Raw genomic sequence first — 14,842 nt, 5'->3', positions numbered from 1 at the left:
ATAAGGCAATTGTCCTATATACTATAAAATCGACAACTTTTACGTTTGCATCGCTGGGCGGAAAGCTGTCCTCACGTATTTGGATCTTTCAGCTCGTGTAATATGGCTTCGGGAGTGTTTTTTTTTTTCTCTTCATTTTTTTGCACTATGTCTTGGTCTGCGCTATTTAAGCCTTTCTCGCACATATTTCCTGCGTTTAATGAAATTTTTTTCAGCTGACAGTGAGCGCTTGGTCTCGTCCACTTTTTCCTTCGTTTCTTATTTGTCACACTCAATAGTAATTCGGCCCTCACGAAGTTACCTAGATTTCCACGCTTCAGTAATGTCAGAGCTTTGTAGGCCTTGTTGCCATCATTCGTTTTGTGGAACCTTTATTTAATCCGCCGTAACTCCTCGTCTCATTGCGTCTGTGCGTTTCACTTATTTCAGGTGTAGATTTTCCGCCTTTGTGGAATAACTTTCAAGTTTCTGGAAGTCAGCTGCTGTGACCGGCTTTTTACACTGTGTTCTTCCGCCTTCTCTTCCTCCCTCCCCGACAGACGGGCAGACGGCGGCGGTGCCGTGCTGCCTGGGGGGCGCCGGGGCGTCATGCGGCGGTGGAGGCCGCACTCCTGGTGGACACTCCTGCTGACCGCCTGCTGCTGCCTGCACCTGGCCGACCCGCAGATACACCTATATGTTCCCGCACGTGAGAGCACTCGCATCTTACTATATTACACTGTAGTGCGTACAGAAAGTTCGATCCAAAGAACGTACCCGTAACCCAGGATTGAAAACAACCTGTCGGAAAAAATAGGCGCGGGACTCCGTATCAAAATTGTGACTCAACCCTTCTTTCTGCAGCGATCAGGTATAGTGTCATGCAATTGCGCTTCCAATTCAGCATTCATCTGCTAGTCAAGTTGGAGACTAGTTTCAGACAGGGATTCGAACCAACGACATATGTATACAATGTTGCGCAATAGTGGAGAGGAGGAGGAGAAAACATTTATTTGCACTGAAATGATTTGGGAAAGGGAGATGCGTATGGTTATGGCGCTGTGTGGCAGACTCTATTCCGGGACGCCACGCCGCCGCTGCCCGAGCTCTCTGGACCAGGGCCCGCCGGGCCTCTAGGTCTGAACTGGACAGGGCCGCCTCCCAGCCTTTCTTAGTTGGCTGTCTTGTAACTTTTATATTTCTGTTTCTCTGGCAGACCCTCACCATGTGGTACAGGTCAGCATACTGCCCGCAGAATTTGCACCTACCCGTGAATGTCGGATCCACGTGTTTTAGTATGGCGGGATTTAGAAAACACCCAGTTTGGAGCCATCTAAGGCTCCTCAGATCGGTCGAGACCTTTGGCGGGTCCTGGGAATTCCCTTCTCATCATCATCATCATCATCATCATCATCATCATCATCATCATCATCATCAGCCTGATTATACCCACTGCAGGGCGAAGGCCTCTCCCATATTTCTCCACTTAACCCGGTTCTGTGCTAGCTGCATTCACTTGACCCCTGCGAACTTCTTAATCTCATCCGCCCACCTAACTTTCTGCCGCCCCCTGCTACGCTTTCCTTCCCTTGGAATCCAGTTTGTTACCCTCAGCGACCATCGGTTATCCTCTCTTCGCACTACATGTCCTGCCCATGTCCATTTCTTCTTCTTAATTTCCACTAGAATGTCGGTAACTTGAGTTATTTCTCTGACCCACTCTGCACGCTTTCTATCTCTTAATGTTACCCCTACCATTTTTCGTTCCATAGCCCTCTGGGTTGTCTTCAACTTAAGTAGAACTCTCTTGGTTAGCCTCCACGTTTCAGCCCCATAGGTGAGTACAGGCAAGATGCAACTGTTGTATACTTTCCTCTTGAGCGATACCGGTAAGCTGCTAGTCATAATCTGCGAGTGCTTGCCAAATGCGCTCCATCCCAATCGTATTCTTCTTGTTATTTCCTTTTCGTGGTCCGGATCTGCGGTTACTACCTGTCCTAAGTAGACATATTCGCCTACTACTTCCAGTATTTCGCTACCTAATGTAAACTGCTATTCCTTCCCGAGGCTGTTGAACATTACCTTAGTCTTCTGCATATTGATTTTCAAGCCTACCTTTCTACTTTTCCTGTCTAGGTCATCAATCATTATTTGCAGCTCATCCCCCGAGTTGCTTAGCAAGGCAATGTCATCAGCAAATTGCAGATTACTGAGGTATTCTCCATCTACCCTTATCCCTAACTGCTCCCATTCCAAGTCTCTGAATACTTCCTCTAAACAAGCTGTGAATAGTACTGGGGAGATTGTGTCTCCTTGCCTAACACCTTTCTTTATGGGAATTTTGTTACTTTCTTTATGCAGAACTATGGTTGAGGTGCAGCCACTATATATATCTTCCAGCACTTTCGCGTACGGCTCGTCTACCCCCTGATTTCGCAATGCCTGCATCACCGCCGAGGTTTCAACTGAGTCAAATGCTTTTTCGTAATCAATGAATGCTATGTATAAGGGCTGGTTATATTCCGAGCATTTTTCTATCACCTGATTGATGGTATGGATATGATCGATAGTAGAGTACCGTTTCCGAAACCCTGCTTGATCCTTTCCTTGATTGAAGTCTAAGGTTGTCCTGATTCTATTAGCGATTACCTTAGTAAATACCTTATACGCAACAGACAGTAAGCTGATTGGTTTGTAATTTTTAAGGTCCTTAGAGTCCCCTTTCTTGTGAATGAGGATAATGTTTGCATTCTTCCATGGTTCCGGTACCGTCATGACACCAGGCACGCGTATACAGGGTGGCCAGTTTTTCTAGCACGATATCCCCCCCGTCCTTCAGCAAATCTGTAGTTATCTGATCCTCTCCAGCTGATTTCCCCCTTTTCATAGTTTCTAGTGCTTTCTTGACCTCGTCCTTCGCCACTGGTGGAACGTCTGACTGTTTTTCCCTACCGCCAATCTCATTACGGTCCTGACTACTTTGGCTATTGTAGAGATCTGTATAGAACTCCTCGGCTACTTTGACTATCTTTTCCATATTAGTGATGACGTTGCCCGCCTTGTCCCTTATCGCATACATCTGGTTTTTGCCTATGCCCAATTTCTTCTTTACCGCTTTAAGGCTTCTCCCGTTCTTTACAGCATGCTCAATTTTCTCCATGTTATACTTCCTTATATCGGCCACCTTGCGCTTATTGATTAGCCTTGATATCTCGGCCAATTCGATCTGGTCTGTTGGATTGGAAGCTTTCATACCCTGGCGTTTCTTAATCAAATCTTTCGTCTCCTTAGACAGCTTGCCGGTATCCTCTCTAACTATCCTACCGCCTACTTCTACCGCGTACTCAGTAATGATATCTCTGAAATTATTGTTCCTTCCCTCTAGGGTAATGTCGTCATCCTCAGTTAGAGCTGAAAACCTATTCTGTAGCGAGATCCTGAACTCTTCTGCCCTCCCCCTCACCGCTAATTCGTTGATGGGTTTCTTTCTTACTAATCTGTTGCGTTCCTTCTTCAGATTTATGCTAATTCGGGACCTCACCATCCTGTGGTCACTGCATCGCACTTTCCCGATTACCTCTACATCCTGTACAATGGCGGGGGCTGGAGACATTATGAAGTCGATTTCATTTTTAGTCTCTCCGTTAGGACTTTTTCATGTCCATTTCCGGTTCTTCCGTTTGCTGAAGAAGGTATTCATGATTCGTAAGTTATTGCGCTCTGCAAACTCAACTAGTAACTCCCCCCTGCTATTCCTAGAACCAATGCCATAGTCACCTACTGCCTTGTCTCCTGCCTGTTTTTTCCCTACCTTGGCATTGAAATCGCCCATTAGTACAGAGTACTGCGTCTTTACTTTTCGCATTGTCGATTCTACATCTTCATAGAAGCTTTCAACTGCCTGGTCATCATAACTACATGTAGGTGCATAGGCCTGTACAACCTTCAGTTTATACCGCTTATTAAGCCTAATTAAGATGCCTGCAACCCTCTCATTAATACTATAGAATTCATCTATATTACACGCTATATACTTATTGACAAGGAAACCTACTCCTAGTTGTCGCCTCTCTGGTAAGCCTCGATAACACAGTACATGCCCATCCTTCAGTACAGTATATGCCTCATTCGGCCTCCTAGCCTCACTAAGCCCTATGACATCCCATTTCATGCCCTCTAGTTCCTCTAACAGCACTGCTAAGCTAGCTAGGGTTCTAGCATTAAACGTTGCCAGGGTCAGTTTCCAATGGCGGCCTGTCCAGCTGAGCCAGGCTTTCTTAGCACCCCCTGCTGCGTCACAGGTCTGACCGCCGCCGTGGTCAGTTGTTCCGCAGCCGCTGGTGACTGAGGGCCGGGGTTTTGTGGAGCTTATCATAGGAGGCTGCGGCCAATTACTGCACCAGGGTGGCCAACTCCTGTTCTGGTGAGGGAGTGCGTTGCCGGAGGTGTTCACCGGCATCAGGTCGCACCCCAAACCTGTTTATGCAATTCCATCGACACGCGGATTTTCTTTCTTTTTTTTTTTCATCCGGTGGAGAATTGCGCGGCACCGGGATTTGAACCCCGGTCCTCTTGCATGCGAGGCGGATGTTCTACCGCTACGCCACCGCTGCACCGCTGGGAAGTGACTGCAGAGGCATAAATGATTTGTAATCTTCGCATAAGTTATGAGCGGGATTGGTATGGTTGCCGTGGTAGAACGAACACGCAATTTGACAAAACTGCATGCCAGTGTTTCCTGACAGCACAGCCGATGTTTCGATTATTTGCATATGGTACCTTCATGGTATGCTTTCCTGCTTGCCCGAGTACTTTTTTCAGGTGCGCATTTTTAAATAGAAAGTCAGCGATCGCAGCGGATCGCGTGATCTCTCCAATTTTGTGCAGCACTACGTACACCCTTTGTCAAAAGCCCAGGGTGTCTACTTCTGAGCCATACTATATGTGGCTCGTAATGCATTTCCAGGTTTCCAAACTTTCTGAAGGCAAGAAGATTTTCGTCCTACCTTCACTAATGGCTAGGACTTCCACGATTGTTAAAGAAGCCATAATATGCGGCTTAAAAACAAACCCTCTGGGCTCCAAACTTTTGACAAAGGCTTTACAATGATATGCCGTTCATTGTAGGTGCAGATGTCCACGGAGGAGTGGGACAGATACTGTGCAAGCTAAAGATATTTGACGCTTTACCAAGCTCTGTGCCTGGCTATCAAGCTAGAACTTCGCGCAATGCAAAGGCGGTGTTAAAGGCGCTATCGTGTCTACCGAATTATTACCGCGCAGCTTAAGTGTCCTCCTATATATATATATATATATATATATATATATATATATATATATATATATATATATATATATATACTTCTTTTTTTCACGAGTGAATGCCGTTGGCATGCCTCCGTGGTGAAAACAAAGTATCTTATACATTGTTCCCAGTGTGCTACCGCCGAGCTGTACAGGTACAAGGAAAACCACGTTGTTTATTTCAAGTCCGCGAATCCGGACTGCTAGCAGGGTCGTATATGTCTAACTTGAATCGTTCAACTATCCTGGTCGCACTCATATCGTGGTGTCAGAGCGATGCTGTCCTCCTGGACTGTCCCGAGTGACCAATCCCACTATACGCTCTGTGCACGCAGACCCGGAGGAGCCTATCGACGGCTACTCGAGCCGCCAGGGCCAGTGCTCGTCGTACGGCCGCGACGACCGGTGCACGTTCGTGTTGCTCTGCCTGCTGTCGGGCGGCAGTGCGGCGGGGCGCTGCGGAAACAGCCTGCTCTACACGTGTTGCGTGCGGCCCAGCACGCGCTCCTCTCTGCCCGCCGACCACCACGCGGTGCAGGCGCTGCACGCGCGCAGCCCGGCCGCCGCGCGCACAGCCACGCAACGCAAGTACTACCACGTGGAAGACGAAGACGGTGAGTGTACTGTGGGACCAGTTGGTCAGACAATAGGTCAATGAAAAGCGTAGTGTTTTGACAGGACAAGGAAGATGCGGCAGGACATGTAGCTCTGTCCTGTCTCCCTTGTCCTCCTGTCAAAACGGTACGTTTTTCGTCGAACTTTGCCTTAAGCTTTGCAGTGGCGGACGGAATTGTTTTTTCCGAGATTGGAAAAAAGTAAACTTTCACCGATTCCATTAATATTTTTTATTTTTGTTTTCATCTCCACATGCCCAATACACAAAAATGTTTACGAGAACGACAGGAGTGATTACGCCCTCATGACTATTGCCATAAATACACAACCATGCGTGGACAGGTCTTCCCAGTCGAGCAATGCAGCCTCTGCATCCAGCGCTCGCAATACACGCTATATGTTTCCGTTAACAAGTTTACACCGATGAGAACAGAGAAAATAAGCTACGCACCCCAAAATGCAGGCTTAGGTTAGACTTGTTTTTTTACTAGAACCATTATATGACTTCAGCCAGTCGTGTGTACTTTTTGGAGACGCTGGCGTGGGGAACAAGCGCAAGAATGCGTCATCAGTGAAGTTGTTCATTATTATTATTATTGTTAATATTATTATTATTATTATTATTATTATATTATTATTATTATTATTATTATTATTATTATTATTATTATTATTATTATTATTATTATTATTATTATTATTATTATTATTATTATTATTATTATTATTATTATTATTATTATTATTGTTATGGAAGAAATTACTTTAAATCGCGCGCGTCGGCGGACATTTTTGGTGCATATGTCCGATTTAGCAGGAGCTTGTCACTATACGTTCCTTACAAAATGACAAGCTGGTTAATCAAATCTGTAAAATCGGAAACCTAAAGAAATATACGGTTCAAGTTCCCTTCAAAAATTAAACTATTTTTCTCTCCTTGAAAACAGAGGGGGTGAAAAAGCGAATTTTTTTTTTTTTCTGAAGCAGCCAATTCCGCGGTCTGTCTCGCCATACAGCATGTCTGCTGTGCGGGCGCAGCTGCAGTAAATTCTCGACACAAGCTAACAATATTTAATGTGCGAATGAGTTAAGCAAAACCTTAACCATTTCTCTTAGGGCGGGCGAATTCAGTTTGTTCTCAAGTGCGCAACAACCAATTTTCATCAAGCTCCTAAGACTGAGCTTGTTGTCAGGATATATTCCTTAGTTTTCGAAAACAAGCTCGCTCACGCTAACGCAAGTTCTCAAAACATTGACTTGCCTACGCAAGTATCAGTATTGGTTGCCTGAACTGACTCACATAAAATTCTACACATACAGAGCACGAAGTGTGCAAACTACGGGTATTTTGTTGCTCTTGGTCTCAATACGAAGTACGTTCACACTTTACCAGTACTATAACGTTAAATTCTTCTTTCTCTTCCGTTTCGAACAGTCTGTGGGAGGTCAACCAACAAGCCACAGAGGAGGATAATCGGTGGTGAAGACGCCCAGTACGGGGAGTTCCCATGGCAGGTAAAAACAACAACAACCCCTTTTTTGAGGGATCTGAAGAACCCTAATCTCTTTTTCTATCTACTTCGCGGAACTATGTTTGAAAAGGCGACTGCAGATCTCATTACTTTGTGCAGGCCCATATCAAGATCTCCCGTCAGCAATGCGGTGGAGCCCTCGTCAACCACTACTACGTTGTCACGGCGGCGCACTGCGTGCACCAGTGAGTATGACAGATAGCGTCAGCAGAGGACAAATCAAATTTCGAACCATATCCGCCGCGGTGACTCAGTAGTTGTGGCGTTAAGCCGCTACGGATGACTTCCTAAGTTCAATCGCGTCCTAACCAACAAACACGCCTTGGTACGAAGATATTGGACCAAGCGGACGATGAAATTACTGTTTCTTAGTTCAGTTCGTAGGTCGAGCCAACGTTTCGACCCCTCTACCTTTCTTCCCTCTGTTTCATACCGTGTAGCCATCTCCTTCCTCTCGTTGTGCCTGTATCCTAGTCCGTCACGTAATAACTCATTATAGCTAGCTTAGCAAGCGAGGCGGGTATACGTGCCCGTATTCATGAGCTGCACATCTCCAGCGGCGAGACAACAAGGCTGTTTTAGGAAAGTGTGAAAGTGTCGCACTTCATATTTCGCGCTGACAGCGTATATAGTTACCTTTTTGGAGAACCTTCGCTGCTGAGGAAAGGAGCCTCTTCTGCGTGGAGCGCATCCATCCACTCATTATCGTCTTCTTCGCAGCACGCCCCTACGGCGCATCTCGGTGATCTTGGGCGCGTACGACATTCAGGACCAACGCTACCAGCTGTCGCAGGCGCAGGCGTACAGCGTGCTCGAGAAGAAGATCCACCCGAGCTTCGCCTTCTCGGCCTCGCAGCCGGACCGCTTCGACGTGGCGCTGCTCAGGCTGGACCGGCACGTGCGCTACCAGGAGAACATCCTGCCTATATGCCTGCCACCGAGGGGGTGGACCTTCGAAGGGTGGCGTGCCACCGTCACTGGATGGGGAAAGACAGACTCCACGCTCAGTACGCACCCGCTTTGCTCTGGCGCATCGTGTAGCATAGGACGAGCCTGAAAAAAAAAAAAAAAAAAAAAAAAAACTGGTAAAGCATGGGCTGTGGATGCACCCTACAAAGTGCACCGCAGACAAATGCACGGGTACGTTCCCACTGAGCACAGGTGCCTAACAGTGTTCTGCGCGAGCACAGTGAATCTGCTCTGCGGTAGGTTGTACAGTTGCACTCCTGTCACACGGGCATTTTGAAGGCCTTCGAACCGATAGTCTATCGACTCAAAGGCCTCTGAGCACGGCTATATAGAAGCGATTTTAATGGACGTTGAGTCAGCATTCATCGAGCCAACGGATAAGATCGAAATTCTATCGAGAATGTCGAAGGTCTCCGAACGTTGAAGCGTGAACTCTCGCGGGAGAAGCGCTAACAGCAACGCTCCTGGAAGTGAAATCTAAACAACAATAATACCTTAAAAAAAAAAAAATTGTAACTTCAGTACGCTCAACTCATTTTCCACAAAAAAAAAAAAAAAAAGTCCAGACTTTAAAGCGCTACAGCAGCGACTGTTGGCGGCGCGACACAAAACCAACCCCAGTTCCCTGAATTGTTTATCGATGCCATACAGCTCGCAAATTGAAACATCGCACCATTGAAACATCAAATTCGGTTTGGTTTGGTTTGGTTTGTGGGGTTCAACGTCCCAAAGCAACTCAGGCTGTGAGAGACGCCGTAGTGGATTCCGGAAATTTCGACCACCTGGGGTTCTTTAACGTGCACTGACATCGCACAGCACACGGGCGTCTTGCTTTTCACCTCCATCGAAAAGCGGCCGCCGAGGCCGGGATTCGATCCCGCAACCTTGGGAACAGTAGTCGAGCGCCGTAACCACTGCGCCACTCCGGCTTTTTTTTTTTTCTTTATTACCTGACTTCAGCACAATACACAAAACCACTTACAGGGCACAATGAGCATTCATTAATACAACAATCAGCCAGGTGGGTTGTGGTGTCGTCGTGCTAAAATTCTCTTAGGGTCACTAATGGCTCCAATCTTCCGAGCCACTCGGGAGCTTCAGGAGCAAGTTTCTGAATTTCAATATATCTATTCATGCCTTCCCGAAAATAGATCCGTGCTGGCCGTGCGTCAAGATCGCAATGGTATCCTGCCATTCTCGAGCGCCAAATACAGTGCAGGGCCATTCGCATAATAAGGTCAAATGGCACCCCATCCTCATTCTCTACTGGCAAGTACCTAATACCATGCGAGTCTAATGGAAATTCCTTTTTTAAAGTCCTTTGTAAAATATCCCAAAAGTATACCCCTTCCTAACAATGTAGGAGAACGTGGTCTATAGTTTCAGGCTGTTTACAAATTAAGCAATGCGAACCCCAAGGTAAAAATCAATTCTTCCTTTCCAAGAACTTCTTTACTGGCAGTTTCCGTGTGTAACCTAAAGAAAAAAGTATTTGCATTTGACGGGACCTGCATCGCCTTCACACGCTTAAGTACGTCGCGTCCTGGTCCTCCACTGTATAAGGCCCTGTACATTGGTATGGGTAGAACTACGTCGCACAAATCCTTGTACAGCTTCTTCCTGCTTACACAAGATAAATAATCATAAGAAAATCGAACAGACAGGAATCGCACACTAGCGACAACTTCTCTAAAATAACCAAAAATACGTCCCGATACACCTTCGGTCGAGACAACAAAGTCCGGCAGTGCATTTCCGAGCCTTAATTGGCACACAGTACGCAAAAATGGATCTTTTACATCGCGAACAAAAAGAAATCTGCTGACAATCTGTCGTAGAAACAAATGTCCCAAACCCAGTCCACCGTCCTTCACCCGCCTAAACAAACTTGTCCGGCAACATCGTTCCCATTCTGCTGCCCACACAAAAATGGCAAATATCCGGTGCAGTCTCTGTACGGCGCGGGGTAAGACATCAAATTCGTTTCAATATTATATATTACTAGTGCAACAAATAATACTTTTGCTTTTGACCTTTAAGGCAAAACTTTTAGGCCGATTAACTTCATGTCGGCAAATTTATTGGGGGCGATGGTGGCGCTACAAAACGGCAGTATGAGATGGTGATATGATGCAATCTCTCGACTCCGACAGCGACTGAGGATTTTGAAGGCTCCTGACTCATTCGGGCCATTGAAAGAGATACCAATCTACTACTCGTCGCTAATGTGACATCACTGATTTGTTTTCTAGCACTAGCAATTATCTTCAGGACAGAAGCCACATTTGTTTTTAACCGCGAGATGCCGCTGTCCGAACAAGGTGTTGCGATAGTGATCTAGTTCGGCCTTCACAGCATCCTGACAGAGTCATTTTAAACGCGTATGTGGACCTCCCCATTTCTATTGCGCGTGCGCAGGTAACCGTTACGGCACGCGAGTCCTGCAGAAAGTGGAGGTGCCCATCATAACGCGCAGCGAGTGCGAGCACTGGCACCACATCCGCGGCATTCGCATCAAAATCCACCAGGAGATGATGTGTGCCGGATACAAGGAAGGCCGCAGGGACGCATGTGTGGTAAGTATAGGCTGGCACCTGCGAGACGCCGTCTTCATTGCTATGTCTCCAGACGTACAATTTCGAAAGCCGTGCCAATCATCTCTCTCACTCTCTCTCTCTCTCTCTCTTCATTTTTTGCTTTGCCTTCTCTCTTTTTGCGTCGCTAAACCATGCAAAACATCGAACAAAGCGATTTACCCACTCTACTGTGCACAATACATGATACAGTGATATGAAAAGTTTGGCTCCGAAGATTGGCTTGCAAAGATTTTCAAGCAAGCTACGCAAACTAGGATTTCTGCAGAATGTGCGCAAATGAGAACGCGGACGCTTTTGCACCCGCCCATATCAGGGCATATTGCAGGAGTGAATATGAGAGGTATATATTAGTCATTCAGCGAAGGAACTGTCACAATTGAGACACCATTTGATCGACAAACTTGAATAACTTCAGGCGAGGTGCGGACCTTATCATCCGCCTCCAATAGGTGTGCGTGGACTGAACAGGGCCCTGAACCGAGAATTTCAGAGCTTGCTAAGCTTGCTTTGTGGATATGTGTGCGTTTTACACTGCACGTAAACAAGCGCGCCTAAATTGTCGCGACCATTTGCCGTTTAGCTTTGTTTCACATGTGCGTCTTCGCTCCTGGCTTCCTAGTTGAGGCAGCCACAAATATCGTCAGTTTGATACCAACAAAACGGCGCACTAGAAAGGGGCAAATAGCATCTTTATTAAACGCCAAGTCTATTTAATAGCACATGAATCTTCTGACGTCCTCAACTGGCAGAAACAAAGTTTGTAAAATATCTAATTGACCATTCTCTAGGGCGTTGCGAGCCTTCATTTTGGACAGGGCTGTCGTGCAGGAGGTCCCAGAGACCCCTAGCAGGTCTCTGAGCAAAGAGACATCACGCAACGAGGTATCAATGAGGCCTGCAATGCCCAGGAATGTGATACGCTGCTGTCTCAATTATTCTGCTTTAATTCCCTTCTCTTCACATAAAGTGGGTGGCCATTTTGGGCTCTTCTCGGGGCAGTGACGATCTGCTTTCCTTTCAATTTTTTGTTACATTTGCGTGTTCTTTAAACGAAAATAAAATGTGCAACAGAGACATCCGCTATGCTAATCGCATTGTGCCCTATCTGCTCTTTATATACGCACACACACAAGGAAAAAATTACGAGGGACTTTAGCGACTAAATCAGTGAAACGCGAAAGCCTGAGTGCCGCATTCTGCTACGCAACTGTCACTAATTAATAATTAATGAAGTAGGCATAATTAGTGAATTAATCAATTGCTAAGTAATTATGAAGTAAACAATTATTTAGTCGTTAAGTAGCTTTAATTACTTATGCACTTATTCGACTTGTCAATAATTAGTAATTGATCATTGATTGGCATATGACCATATAAGGCACGCATTCGCGCATACTGTGGTGGTGCTCTGTGATTGGTCGAGACCTCTATGACGTCATCCCGCCTAGGCCAATCAGAGCCGCTGCAAAAGCGGGACACATTTTGTCCACGACAGTATGAGCCATTAAAGACTTTCACCTTGAAAGAACAACAAGAAACGTTCCCATCTCCTTTCAGGGTGACTCCGGAGGACCCATGATGCTGAACTTGAACGGTCGGTGGACGCTTGTCGGAATCACGTCTGCGGGATTCGGATGCGCGCAGTCCTTCCAGCCCGGCATCTACCACCAAGTGTCCATGTCCGTCGACTGGGTCATCGCAAACATGCAGTGATTCAGTGAAAGGAAAACTGGAAAACAAAAGGCTAAAGTGATGCCGCTGTGTGTGCGTGAAGTGTGCAGCAGCGTGGGCTCGCGTTCCATTCCAGACGCTCCTTGTCAAGAGGAATTCGAGGAAGAGCACGACCGCGGTGACCCAGTTCTCGACGGCGGCGAACACGAGTCATTGCTTTCACGAGGGGGAAGTGCACTTCAATGCGGACGCTTTTCAGCTGCGCTCCGGTTTTACTTAGCAGCAGTTTGAATATCGTTAACAGGTGGGTAGAAAAAACAAGAAAGAAAATGAAAAGGGTTCAATGCTAAAAAATTGCCAGAAGCAAAACTACTTTTTTCGTTGGTCTTGTAGGAAGCTACGGCCCTGCCTAAAGCTCACTGCAGCAAAACCGCAAAACCTCGAGTACGTAGGACTTTTAATATTTCTCGAAGTCGAATAATGTCATCACAACATATGTATCATACAGCAAATGTCGTGCGCCCGCCTCCTATAATCAGCCTCTTTTAAGTTGCAGTGCGATTCAATCTCAGAACGCAACAGTGACTTCCTTATGCACCCCAAAGGAGTATGAGGAGAGCCCTTCCTTGGTTTTATATATATATATATATATATATATATATATATATATATATATATATATATATATATATATATATATATTTTTTGTTCTTTAACGGCACCTTCTTAATTCACGTTCTTGTCTGTTTTTTGTTTTCGTTTGTTTCTTTGCACTGGTGACTGCCAAAAATCACTACCGCTTTCCTCGCCCCCTTCTTTTGATTCCATCTCCTGGTTAGGCATCCACAGTTAACAATTGGAGGTGACGTCGAGAATCTGGACATTTTGTGCATCGCAGGAAATTCTGCCTCGTTGGATTTTAGTGGCACAGTAACAAGCTCCTGGAATTGAGCTGGAGAGTTCAAAAAAGTGATTGAAATTTGCACATTGTGAGCTTTGCTCAATGACTAGGGCAGAAAAACGTCGCCAAAGGGGCGGCCAAAGCAATCATTTCCATAGGCATTAAATAAGCAGCTGTTTATAAATTCGTCCTCTCAAAAACAAAAATCAGCACACGTGTATTGCTATACTGTATAGGACTGCCACACTTTCTGCAGGTGCTGATGATGCTGGGCGTTTTTCTGTCACGCTCAATGAACATCTAGGCTGAATTTATCGCTTGATAATTAATGTACCATTTGTGCAGCTCAATCAAAGTTCTACCTCGCACAAATTTGCTTTATAGGTACTTTGTGATCGTGCTTCCCAATTATGAAGACGTGTTCAGTTTAGATAGCTTTTCTGTAACTTGTTCACGAAACATAACATTTGCATCCACTTTTATCCTGCTCAATGAGGCAGTTGCTGGTCGCGTTACCGCCCCTTATTGCATCATGGAAGCACTTTAACTTAAGGCACCGGATTACAGCTGGCCTTCACAGATCAAAACCACACAAAAGACCGGTCTTCTCTTTGCAACTGCTATTCTTCCAAGGGATCGAGCAGGCGATTGTCGCTCTAGTTTTCGCACTGAAAATGCTTTAATGTCATTGCTGCTGGCGGAAAGCCGAAACTCGTTCAAAGCTGTACCGATTGCTCCTAGTTAACCAGAATAACCGCAAAGCTCGTACGGCACTGTGGGACGAAAAGGAAAACGTACGCCCATTTTGGTAGAAGATACGGCCCATTCCAGATACGAAGCGAAACTGCATATTCTCTAAATGCTTGCACTTCACTATTGCCGAGACAATGAAAACTCGTGTCGGTCTGATTGCTGTAAACAAGAAGCTGCTATTGCTGCTTGACTAAATTACGCTCATTTCTGTTTGGAGCCAGTCATGCATTCGGTTTATAGAGCTTGGAATTTACTGCCAGACACTGTTCATACAAACCGTGGGAACCTAAAGACTTCCTGTGCCAGTTTTTGGCGACAAGGTGCCTGCAGGAAGAGATTTAATTTTCAAAAATACTCCAAACAAGATAGTGCTAAAGGTAGACTACTTACAAAGGTAGCATCTGGCGCCGATCAGATATTGCACCAATGCTTTTCAAGATAATTTGTGCGCATACAAATATGTTTCAGGTTCCTTTCGCACAAATTTTTTTTTTAATTTGAAGAATCAATCTGTGACGTTT

At 45.8% G+C, this 14,842-nt stretch overlaps 1 protein-coding gene across 1 annotated transcript; it reads left to right on the top strand.

Moving 5' to 3' along the window:
- Window positions 1-555: 555 nt before the first annotated feature.
- LOC146186551 (serine protease 30-like) lies at window positions 556-13,285 on the top strand. Its single transcript, XM_084605710.1, has 7 exons — window positions 556-688; window positions 5,619-5,897; window positions 7,334-7,413; window positions 7,530-7,615; window positions 8,151-8,437; window positions 10,818-10,975; window positions 12,554-13,285. Exons 1-7 carry the CDS (start codon window positions 589-591, stop codon window positions 12,707-12,709), a joined length of 1,146 nt encoding a protein of 381 aa, XP_084461836.1. The 5' UTR covers window positions 556-588; the 3' UTR covers window positions 12,710-13,285.
- Window positions 13,286-14,842: the final 1,557 nt, after the last annotated feature.

The sequence above is a fragment of the Amblyomma maculatum genome, chromosome 6 (genome assembly GCF_055883805.1).
Source record: "Amblyomma maculatum isolate TAMU_Amacu chromosome 6, ASM5588380v1, whole genome shotgun sequence".
Lineage (NCBI taxonomy): Eukaryota > Metazoa > Arthropoda > Arachnida > Ixodida > Ixodidae > Amblyomma > Amblyomma maculatum.
Note: the sequence above shows the minus strand (reverse complement) of the source record. Positions and strands in the feature narration are given on the sequence as shown.

Bases quoted from the DNA above. Each gene is read 5' to 3' on its own strand.
- LOC146186551 (XM_084605710.1), top strand. From the start codon at position 589: ATGCGGCGGTGGAGGCCGCACTCCTGGTGGACACTCCTGCTGACCGCC. The intron at 7,414-7,529 runs GTAAAAACAACA...TACTTTGTGCAG, and splicing joins ACGGGGAGTTCCCATGGCAG to GCCCATATCAAGATCTCCCG. The intron at 7,616-8,150 runs GTGAGTATGACA...TCTTCTTCGCAG, and splicing joins GCGGCGCACTGCGTGCACCA to CACGCCCCTACGGCGCATCT.